The sequence below is a fragment of the Crassostrea angulata genome, chromosome 7 (assembly GCF_025612915.1).
Source record: "Crassostrea angulata isolate pt1a10 chromosome 7, ASM2561291v2, whole genome shotgun sequence".
Lineage (NCBI taxonomy): Eukaryota > Metazoa > Mollusca > Bivalvia > Ostreida > Ostreidae > Magallana > Magallana angulata.
The window spans coordinates 25,166,868-25,178,697 of NC_069117.1; the positions used below are offsets into that span (position 1 = coordinate 25,166,868).

Below are 11,830 nucleotides of genomic sequence, written 5' to 3' on the forward strand. Positions count from 1 at the left end.
TTTACTGATGATAGATGTATCAATTCTATAATGTACTGGGGGGTTTAAAATTTTGTTCATCAATTTTGCTCAAAACCGGAAGCAGTTCCAATTTTTGGAAATTTTCATTTTTTTGGACAAAATAAGACAATACTACAGTCTTATAGAACTTGCTATGGTGAATTCAAATCTGAAATCCGTTTGAAAATCGGACGATGCATTACAGAGATATCGGGGTTTAAAAATTGATTTTTCCGGAAATTTTGATTCCGCGTCCTTGGATTAAAATATAGCGTAATGTTCAAAGTAAAATTAATTCGTACCAAAAATAATTGTTAAGTCGTACTTGAACACATTCGGATTTTTTTTGTCAAGTCGTTCTTGAAATCAGAAAGGTTTTTGTTAATTCGAACTTAAAATCATTCGGATTTTGTTAAGTCGTACCAGGAATAATTCGATTTTTTCATATTTTTATTTTAATTACTTTTGTTGTTGGTTTAAGAGCTCTGCTTCTTACAGGAACTTCCGGCTTTACTTCCGACATTAACGGAAGACCCACTCGTTGCTTCGCAACGAGCTTTGCTCTAGTTTCCCTTCTACATTTGTATCTCTATTTACCGCCTTTTTAGTTGTTGCGCTGATCGCTATACCCTCTTAGATAAGGCCGAGAGCACTATTTATGCTTCACCACAGGTATTTCATTCACCCAAACACGTTCATTGGACGGAAAGATTTGTAAAAGCACGTTTTAGAAAAAAAATATGACAACCACTTATCATGAACTGTCAAGAAATATCCAATGGAAGAAGAAACAAAATAGACTGAAATCCAGGGACACGCCGTTATATTTAAAAAAAAATCCTCGATTTCCTGTGTCGCACTGTAATAACATAGAACCTGTGCAAACGTACGCTCTTTGTAGCAAATCATACAGTGACAGCAGAACTACAGAAAAAGGAGTGTTTTGTAGAAACTAATAAAAAAATTGTTACTTTCTTGGATTTACTATCACTTATCTACTGGGTTGGATGTAATGGAAACCGACGTCTAGAATAAGATGTAGACCTTATAATTATTCACTCTGTATTAACGACACACTTGTTTGATGTGCAAGCGAAGTAACGCAGCACAACATTTATTTTCTACGTCGATTTTAACGCAAGATATGATGGGTTAACAAGCCGGGTGTAAATTTCCGTATCACTTTCTGAAGCCGGTTGTAAATAAAATTCGACGTCACAATTCACTTCTTGTTTACATCTTTGGTCAAAATAATTTAACGTTTAATGAAGTAAGTGATTAAATAATATGTCAAAATCCCAATTTCTTAATAATTTGGCTATTGGTATGAATAATTGATTTTCAGCACGATTTTGATTAATATAAATTTTTGGTTCGTTGTATCAAACTTATCTCACTGGTAAAACAATATAATTTTAAAATTTGTATAACATAAGAAATAAATTCGTTATCCAGCTCCAGCCAAAGATGTACAGGGATTTACCCCGGGTTGTATTCCATACATATATTGTAAGGAATACAACCCGGGGTAAATCCCCGAACACCCTTGATTGGACCTAAATGACTAATAGTATCGGTGCAAGATAATTCAGATACCTTGGAAATTCTCTCAAAGAATATAATCTCTTTTACTTTTTTATGATCGTAGATTTATTTATTTCCTTGTTTACAAACATATTACTTAAATGTGTAGTTCATGCATTTAGAAGTCCGTGCAGCCTGAATGCGTCGATTGGAATGCAACCGACCGTAACTTTCTCGACCCGTATATATACCTCGGTAACAGTTGAGAGGCAATCGAAACTGTGTATAATGTGTCATCTTTTGGCCGCAATCTGAGGAGTAATGACACGAACAAACCTCCATAACTTTATGATGTCGTGTCAGTTATAAATGGCAGTAGGAAAATAGTGGCAAAACATAACCTCTGTCTCAAAATGGACGATATTAAAAGCTTCTTGAAAACACACTATAAAGAAATCTGCATTACTGCTACAGTGGGGATAGTTTTGGTGAAGGTAATCAAATGGCGGAAGAAACGAGTAAAGTAAGTAAGAATATAATTTAAAGTACAAGTTTGATGATGTCCTTCAACGTTCTCTGTTTCACAAGCTACGTGCAGCTACATGCATTTGATAAAAATCTTTCTCTCTCTCTCATCTATCTCTCACTCACTCTATCTATCTATCTATCTATCTATCTATCTATCTATCTATCTATCTATCTATCTATCTATCTATCTATCTACGCGGCTGCTAACTGAAAGAGAAAGTACATAGAATGACGCATGTATTTTTTGTGTACTTCACTTCGCGGGCTTCTGGTTGTTTCAGATCACGAGCTTTTAAGTTTTCCCGAAGATTTATTGTTCCTGTATGTATAGTGGCCTGTTAGTGAATAAAGAAAACTCCATTTTAGACTATTGGTCCTTAAAAGAAGAGCATTATATAAAAACATCGGAAAACACCAAAATTAAAAAGGCAAAATAAATGGATTTTTTTTCTTCCTTAAAAATAGTTAAACAAATCATATTTTAAAAGTTTAGGTTGATCTGATGGTTAATTTGTTGACCAGCCCCCTTAAAATGACCACAATATCTAACTAAAATCAATTATTTTACCACAGATTAACAATAAATACTTTTAGATATATGGAAACAAATTTCTCAATTAGAGCTTAGATGACTCCAAAAATCTCATTACTTTTTACTAGGAAGAATTATCCACCGAACACCATCATTCACCACCAGATCGGCCGAGGACCTTATGCTCCAAGTATAACACCGTTTGCCGTGAAGCTGGAGACTTATTTACGGATGACAAAAGTCCCATTTATGGTAGTATCTAACATATTCCATAAACACATAAGATCAAAAAATTATACTGCTACTGCTAAGGGTTTACCCACATTTATAACTGAGGTGCGAAAAGGTACAGTACCGACCAGACATAACCTAACAGCAAAGCAGACCCCAAAAAGTTGACTCCGGCCCCGGTCATCTTTGGGTTTGCACGGGGTCTCCTTTTTAAAAAATTCGGGTATGCTCGGGGTGCGCTCGGGGTCTGCTATGGGTTTACTTGGGGGTCTGCTATTGATATTTTAAGCCTTTCTTTAACCTCTTACCATACTGCAACCCATTACTTAACCTAATACTCGACTGCGAAAATAATACAATTTGGACAATCCAAAAAAAAATTGTGTATTGGTATTTTTTAAACCAAAATTTATATTTCCGTTTCCAGAATGAACATGATAGTCTGACCAACAGAAGTTCTAAAGGTAAATTGACCTGGATAGAATACAATGGGCAAGAAGTAGCAGACTCGGAATTCTGTATCCAGTTTATAAACAAAACATTCTGCATTGATCTGGACAAGAACTTCTCTGATGAGGAAATCGGGGCAGGTAGAGCCATTCAAAGGATGGTAGATGAACATCTGTATTGGTAAGTACTAAAGGCGAATATGTTTTAGAAAATGTAAAATGAGATCTGTTTTGAATATGTGTGAGCCTTTGATTAAGACATCTTCGCTAGCCAAGGGTTTTCGGTCCACTTTGCTCCCCATAAACCCTTGGCGGATTTCATTACGAAAACTCGGTGACAAGATCTGTTTTATGATTGGCTGCAGCTGCGAGTAGCTGATCCAATCGCAGTGCTTGTAAATATAAACTTTAAAAGAAAACACATGTGTGATCTTTGGTAAAACATTCGGTGCTTTTAACAAATTGAGACACAAGTTCTCGAGTACAGTGCCTTCCCAACGATGATCTAACCAGATCGTTTTAAAAACCTATATATTTTACTGGGGTTGACCATAGTTCTACAAACTTGTCAAGGCTCGCGTGATAGCATGGGAAGTAAACATGGCGAATGTAGAAGTTGCCTATCCCGTTAGTATATACGTTCCTGCTTATGGTTATTGCTTTTAAAGGTTCAGTGAGCTCTGTTTTATTTAATTTCTTTGGTCCGCAATATTCACGACAACGATACCTGATTTTATGGCATGAAAGCTTTCATATAAATCGGCGACATTTCACTCTCGGTTCAGGTCCTTACAAAACACTATGAATAAAACATTCCGTGCTTTCCCTAGGTTATAACTTAATTCGTATTTAATAGCATCGTTAATTATGTTCCGATATTCGGTAGTCAACATGTTTTCAAGTTGTATTAATAACGTAGTGTGTATATAACATATTGTTTAATTCGATTAAAATGTAAATATGCAAGGGACGCAACTCAAGTTGCTCGCTAGATAGCGCCACCACATCACCGAGTTTTCGTAATGAAATCCGCCAAGGGTTTATGGGGAGCAAAGTGGACCGAAAACCCTTGGCTAGCGAAGATGTGATTAAGAAGGTTGAGAGATTTCATCAAATACATTCCAATTTTTATATTAAATGTAAGGTGTGTTTTACCTGTTAAAAGCGATATCTAAGTCATTGATATACTACTAATATTGGGGTAAATTTGCATAGACAAGATTGGACAATATATACAGTTTAGAAGAGTACAAGAGATATAATGAATATCACTGTTTGCAATAGTATAATGGAATATGGTGCTCTTATCTATTAAATATTTGTTTAAATAGGACATTGGTTCTACAACGCTGGGTTTTTGACCCGAAGAACGGAAGAAAACACCTGGGCCTGTCGTGGCTCGAGTCTCTTGGAGTCGAAAACATGTTTAAGAAACAGACTTATGCACAGGGGGTAGGCAGACACACTGAGGAAGAAGTGATGCAAGTGATGGATGAAGATATACAGGCCCTGTCAAAGTTCTTAGGTATCATCATTTAGATCTACGGAGAAAAGTTGTGGGATTGCATATTTTTTTCGTTGAATTATGAGGAAATTTTAATGAGGAACTTATTAGTATAATAACATCACAAAAGACATTACGGATTAAACGTTAGATTTTTTTAATTACCATTTCTAGTTGAATTTCAATACTAAAATTGGAGAACTAATAATTGAAAACTCCATGGTGACGTAGATCTTGAAGGGTCATAATTTTGCGGTATCTGTAAACAATTTAAAGGATTCTTAGTTCTTACAAAAGTTTAGGTCACATTATCAAAAAACTGTTATAGTAAACAGTTTACATTATTCTTTAACAGTTAGTCAGCAGGTAGCCTGACATTAATATTTATTATTTAAGTACGCACTAAACACAAACATACGGTATCACTAGTGTTACTGCCTGAAATAGTTTTTCATAAGAACAAAACTTGACATCATATACTGTAGCAATTTCATAAATTTCAAAAAGCACACTGAATATTTTATCCTTTTTTGTTATTCAATGCGCTATAGATACTGACAGGACCGAAATATACGCGATCAATCGAAACTTTAATTAGACGAAACCTTCAACATACTGTAAACAACTTGTATTCGCGTGCGAGAAATTTTTGCGAGGTTAGCGAGAGTCTTGTCGTCGCGAATATTTCTCGACGCGAACCAATCCTTCGTCTATATAGATTTATAACAAAACAGGTCTGGATAAGGCTTGGTCGCGAACCAGTTAATCGGCAGTTAATTGCGAAACAAAGTCGCTGCGAATAAAAACTTGTTTACAGTATATATCACAGACTGCACGAAAAAATTATGATAATAATTAAAATACTGCTTTGATGTCATTATTATCTTATGTACTGATGTACAATTATAATATAAATACTTTTACCCAAGAAGAAAAGAAAATATATCTTTGATGATTAATGCGGTTTATTAAGGTAGCAATCTGTAACAAAATTTACTTTAATAACCTGCTTATGCAGGTTATGCATTTTTTTGGCAAAGTCGCAAGAACAAGACGTACAAGCCATCTTAACATAATATGTTATAAATAAATATACAAAAACATTCCTGATAAGCAAAGTTAGATGGTTTTGTTTGTGGAGAACAGGCATGGATTTTAGTTACGAGTATAGTATTACATTTTTAAAAAGAAATGCAGAGATAGTATTAGATAAAAAAATACAGAACTCTATTGTATTCAGTTGAACATTCTAACTAATATTGTTTACAACTCGTCTTCAGTTTGATTATTCCAGCGACCAACCTCTATAAAAAGGCGGTGATTTTTTTGTTCAAAGTTTTTCGAGAATATTCAAATACATATAATCTAACATTATAATAATAGGTAATAAAAAGGAAACATTTGCATCCATCCATTTCTTGTATTTAGTATAAGAAGTATACTCCTAATGGAAAAGACACATGTATGCTTTTGTTTGAGTGATACAATTTTTTGCAGAAGTATATAGAGAGTCTTGAAGACTTAAATACTGAATATTATATATAATATTGAAATGAGGGCATCAAATATTGTCAACAATAAGATGCATTTTTGTTTAAAAATTAGGTAAGAAGAAATTCATGTTGGGTGAACAAGCCAGTCAGACTGATTGTGCGATGTTTGGAATGTTATCTCAGATTCACTGGCAGAACTTTGGAGGTGCAGCAGAAAAGTTGTACAAAAGTAAGTGTAAATGTAGGCAGGGACGTTGTCAGCAGTAAGGGATTCAAGTTTGCCAAATTGTTAATAATCAGAGAAATTGTACCAAAGAAAGTGTGTACAGTTTGCATAGGGTGTCTGTAAGGATACGCGGATTGCATGCAAAGGATATATGTTATATGTATCTGTATCAAGGAAATTTTAACGGAATATACATGTAGAAATGAAATCTAAAATGTAAAATAAGTAATGCTATCTACAATAACAAAACATAGTTCTAGATTTCTGTTAGATGATAGGTACAAAACGTCTTATTTAAATTGATTTTTTAAAAAAACAGAATATCCCAATTTGAGCGCTTACACTGAACGTATGAAGGAGGAGTTCTGGCCAGACTGGGACGATTGTATTACCCACGGTGGGACAAGGAAAGCTTCCAAGTGATTGCATATTGCAAAACTGCACTCGGATTAATGTTGAAGGACGAATAAATTTTTCTCCTTATGACCATTTTGGTGTGTGATGATACCTGTATTTAAATAAGTTTTCTTTGAATCTATTTCAAATTCTCTTTATTATTTTGGTTAAGAATACTGAAAACAATAAGGACCACCTTGCATAAATCAATTTTATGATACATTATTATCTGATTAAGTAATATTGAGAAATAAAATACTGTTTTAATAAATGACGTCTCTTTTACATTAAAGCTTACTTTTCAAATACTTCAGCATGAATGGTAAATTTTCCAGTATGAATTACACTTCTTATAATTGATGACATCACTATAATTGTAAAATCATGTGGAGTGAAGAACGAGTGTGTTTTTTTACTTTTATCAAAATGGTTTATATTCTTGAAACAACAAAAGACAGTGCAACGATAACAATCTTTAGGTGGAATAACACACGTGGAAAAAGTCATTCGAATTAACTGTAAATTATTTGATTATGATTATGAAAGATATAATGATAAATAAACTATACATATGTTAAATAACCAAAAAATTTGCAAATTGGAAATAAAAAATGAATATCTAAAAAAATCAATTCAGTAAATAACAACAAAAGCCCCTGAGGGATTCGAACTCATTATGTACGGATCACAAACCCGACACTTTATCCACTCGGCTATGAGGTAAGTTATTTGTTGCCGCCGATAAAATCCTTTTAATCAAACAAAATGTCGTTTCCAACAGAGGTCAGCCATTTTGTGACGATGTGTTATTCCACCTTAAATCCTTAATAAACTATTGATACTACAGATTCTAAGAAATCTGTTTAACATTTGGATATTTTGCTAGAAAAAGACGTAATTGGTAATCTAACAACATTTCTATGTGATAAACGTGATTTTAATTTTTCCTTCGTTAAATTAACTTACTTACGTAGCAATATACCATCATAACCTGTTTATGGGGTTTATGTGTCTCAGCTTATTTGTTATGCAAGAGCATGATCTACATCGAACATTTACTTAAACGAGGGAAGCTTCTAATAAACAAATTGTCGAAACAAGAATAGCAAGAACTTCGGTTAAAATCATCTTTACTCAAGTTTTATGGTCGATGTAATGATCTTGTCTTCAGGTAAAATCTTTATTAAGACACTTGCTGACTGGCGGTTTTCATACTTGTTAGACCATTATTGTTACACCAGACTAACTACGGTTTCTTTCTTTTTTCATGATCTTTCAATATTTGTAGTCTTCAGGGCAACAGAAATTTGATACTTTGATAGCCCTTATTTCAAGCAATGTTAATTTACAGGACAAATAATATTTCATCATCATATCTGTTCACCATTTAGACATGGCATTCAGAAGAAATGGCAAGGTAGTAGTTTTCATTGTTTTTAGTGAGAAAATAAACTGTCATAGAATGGAAAAATCATTATATATGCTGTCTCTTTGATTTTCATGAACTCTGGCAAATTGAACTTAATTTCCTATGTAGAATTTTTGAGAAATATATTGAGATAAAAGACAAAGAGTTTCTCTACATTGTTTTATATTATCTTAACACCATGGTGTATATATAGTGTTTATTTTTATGTTTAATCTAATAATTAATCTAATAATAATAATGATTTAATTTTAATGATCATTTAATCATTTTTAATATCAAAATATATTTTTAAGAGTGTGTGATTTCTATCTCATATTATGAATATGCTTATCACCAATTTTTGAAAATATGAAAACCACAAGCAGCATTCAGATATTTTTTATTTATCACAAGTGCTTTTTGACAATGTTAATTAGAAGAATATTAACAAATGTATTTTCTAGCAGATTATAAACCTTAATAATCTTGCTGAAGACAGGTCTTTAAAAAATGCTATTAATCTAGGATAGTTTTTGTCACGGTAGATTAAAGGAGCATGTGAACTGATTATAGATGGACCTAAAACAATAATTCAATTAATAATTTAAATTTTAATTGCCGAGCAATGCACTCACTTACTGCGAGGTTTTTTTTCTTCTAAAACCAAGTTTTTCTTGTACAAACAAAACGAACTGAATTACATAATTATCAGTGATGTCATGACGTGTGAACTGAATTACTCCTTGTCTAACATGTTACAGTACATTCTATTCTAGTATGATCATATGCTACATAAGCTGAGATAAATTTATAAATAACCATTTTTTTTATATTTCCGACTACCACCATATTATACTCTTACGCTCATCGCTACCCCCCCCCCCCCCCGATATGACCGAGAGAACACTATTCACCGAGTTTAGGAATTTTGCTCTACTTGACTAAAGACTTGTAAAACCCCGTTAGCAGTATCCAATGAAAGACGACTCCAGGATCGTCATCTTTTGCTAGCGAAGATGCTTTGTTTATCTGTGCAAGATAATACGGATACCTTGGAAATTCTTTCAAAGAATATAACATATTTAACTTTTTATTGACCGTTGTTTTTTTTATTTCCTTTATACAAACATATGACTTCCACGTGAGTTTATGCATTTGGAAGTCCGTGCAATCCAAATGGCTATGCGTCGATCAGAAAGCAACTGTTCTGAACTTTCTCGACCGGTACATTTATTCAAGTGGCAGTTGAATAGCAGCGGTCGAATCTACATGTAATATAGCGACCATATGCTGTTGAGAAAACGTGTCAGCTATAAACCACAGTCTGATGAGTTATGACACGAACAAGCCTCCGTAACTTTTTGTAATAGTAGTAATAAATGTCAGTAGAAAGTGGCAAAATAAAATCTGCGTATCGAAATGGAATTGTTTCTGGAAAACACAATATAAAAAGATTTGCATTACTGGCATATTGGGGATAGTTTTGGTTCTGGTTAATCATTAAATGACGGAAGAAGCGAGTTTAGTAAGTAGGAAACAGAATTTAAAGTTTTTAAGTTTGATGCTGTTCTTTAGAGTACTTGTATGTTCGTTTCAGTAGCTTTTACGTACGTATCTGCGCAGTTAATAAAGTTGTCTATTTATTTATACATGTGGGTAAATGTGTCTAAACAAAATGTTGAAAACAATTACAGTAGCAAACGACAAAATGTATAGATCAAGTTATGATTTTACTTGTAATATCATAGAATTAACATATATGAGTTTATAACAAGGATGTAAACGTATTAATCGCAACTTCTCGGACCATTTTTGATAAATCTAAACCTATTTTATAAAATTAAAATCGAAATACAACTTGCTGGATGACAGGGATAAAAATATAATATATATACATGCATGTGACCTAAATTCCCTTTGTTGCAGCTCATGCACCGATCAAAAAAATAAATTTCCTGGGAGGTCTGGGCCATATTTTAAGCAAATATTCAATGTGAATTTAATACATTGGAACATTCCAGGATCCCCCCTTCGGATTCGCGCATGCAGCTGACTGGAGATTTGCCACCTTTTTCGGCTTTCGACAGTTTGTTTACAATATAGTTTTTCCCTGCAACTGGAAATAATATTTCTTTTGCATTAATGTCAACTCTTTATCGCATATATATACGTAGATGCACAAGGATTTTTTTTCAAAACATGGAAGGGGAGTATAGTGCGTCGTATCTCTTTTAAAAAAAATTTTTTAAGGTCAAATGTCACTATGATTTATAATACCGTCCCAAGTAAGAATTCATAATCTGTCAATGGTTTAAGAAATGTATGTAATAAATAGAGGAGAACACATGCATATTTGTTTGATATTTTTAAAATCAAAGTTGTCCGATTCAAGGTATCTGCCCGACGCTTAATGAACTTGCCCAACATTTTCCGCCATGATGTTACTAGCAATTAGTCAATCGATTTCCACGCTCTGGAATCTTCTTCCCATCAAAACTAAAATCAGGCATTCAAAAAAAGAATTAGCCTATTTTATTTCTTCAATTTACTAGTATTTGTTTATTTTAAACCAAAGTTGGCCGATCCAAAGTGATTGCCCGATGCAAAATGAACTTGCCCTACACTTTCTTAATCATTCATCCCGCAATATCGGTGCCTTATCTTGTAATGGTGAATGATTTGAAATAAAAAGTTGAAAATATTATATGAGCTATTCTCATTTGAACAAGTTCTAGGTCACTAGAAGAAAAATGTGTATCCATTATTTTCAAATTTTAGACAAATTCTTGGGTTATATTTTCTTAATTAACGTATAATTATTTGTATAATTACCGTCAGCGACTCTAGTTATTATTAAATACTTCTAAAAAATAAATAAAGATTTGTGAAAACAAATCTTTCAAGGCTTAAATAACTAAAAAAAACTCATTAATTTTTACTAGGACGAATTATCCATCGTTCACCACAGGATCGGCCGAGGGCCTTATGCTTCAAGTAAAACACCGTTTGCCGTCAAGCTGGAGACCTATTTCCGGATGACTTAAATTCCCATTTATGGTAGACTAGGTATCTTATATATTCCGGATGACAAAAGTCCCATTTTTGGTAGACTAGGTATCTTACATATTCTTTAATCATATACAGTTAGACATTTCGACTGCAGCTGATGGTTTAACCATATTTATTATCAAGGCATGGAAACTTAAGGTAGATAAGTTTGTATTATATTTTTTTTAATCTTAATCGATCACTTGACATAACTTGAACGATGATGAATTCAGGAAACCAAATATGTCTTAATATCTAATATCAATGCTCGTTTTTACGCATTTGATACAAAGGCAAAACATCAATATCTAATTATGTCCAGATATTTGTGAACAGAATTGAGGAGTGCACACACGTGACTCCTTTGCAGTATTTGAAGGGGGCTAGGGTGATAATTGTTCATAAAGAGTAAATAAAATCAATTTTAAATTTGTTCACCATGATGATAAACTCGCATTGATATATTCCTTATCTGTAATCTAAAACCATCA

The 11,830-nt window shown here is 33.2% G+C and overlaps 1 protein-coding gene across 1 annotated transcript; it reads left to right on the forward strand.

Annotated features, from left to right (window-relative positions):
- The first annotated feature begins 1,727 nt into the window (after positions 1-1,727).
- LOC128192977 (failed axon connections homolog) lies at positions 1,728-6,976 on the forward strand. Its single transcript, XM_052866120.1, has 6 exons — positions 1,728-2,047; positions 2,713-2,836; positions 3,243-3,445; positions 4,596-4,789; positions 6,374-6,490; positions 6,807-6,976. The coding sequence occupies exons 1-6, from the start codon at positions 1,938-1,940 to the stop codon at positions 6,908-6,910; spliced, it is 852 nt and encodes a 283-aa protein (XP_052722080.1). The 5' UTR covers positions 1,728-1,937; the 3' UTR covers positions 6,911-6,976.
- The last annotated feature ends 4,854 nt before the right edge of the window (positions 6,977-11,830 follow it).

Bases quoted from the DNA above. Each gene is read 5' to 3' on its own strand.
- LOC128192977 (XM_052866120.1), top strand. From the start codon at position 1,938: ATGGACGATATTAAAAGCTTCTTGAAAACACACTATAAAGAAATCTGC. The intron at 2,048-2,712 runs GTAAGTAAGAAT...ACTTTTTACTAG, and splicing joins TGGCGGAAGAAACGAGTAAA to GAAGAATTATCCACCGAACA. The intron at 4,790-6,373 runs GTATCATCATTT...TTTAAAAATTAG, and splicing joins GGCCCTGTCAAAGTTCTTAG to GTAAGAAGAAATTCATGTTG.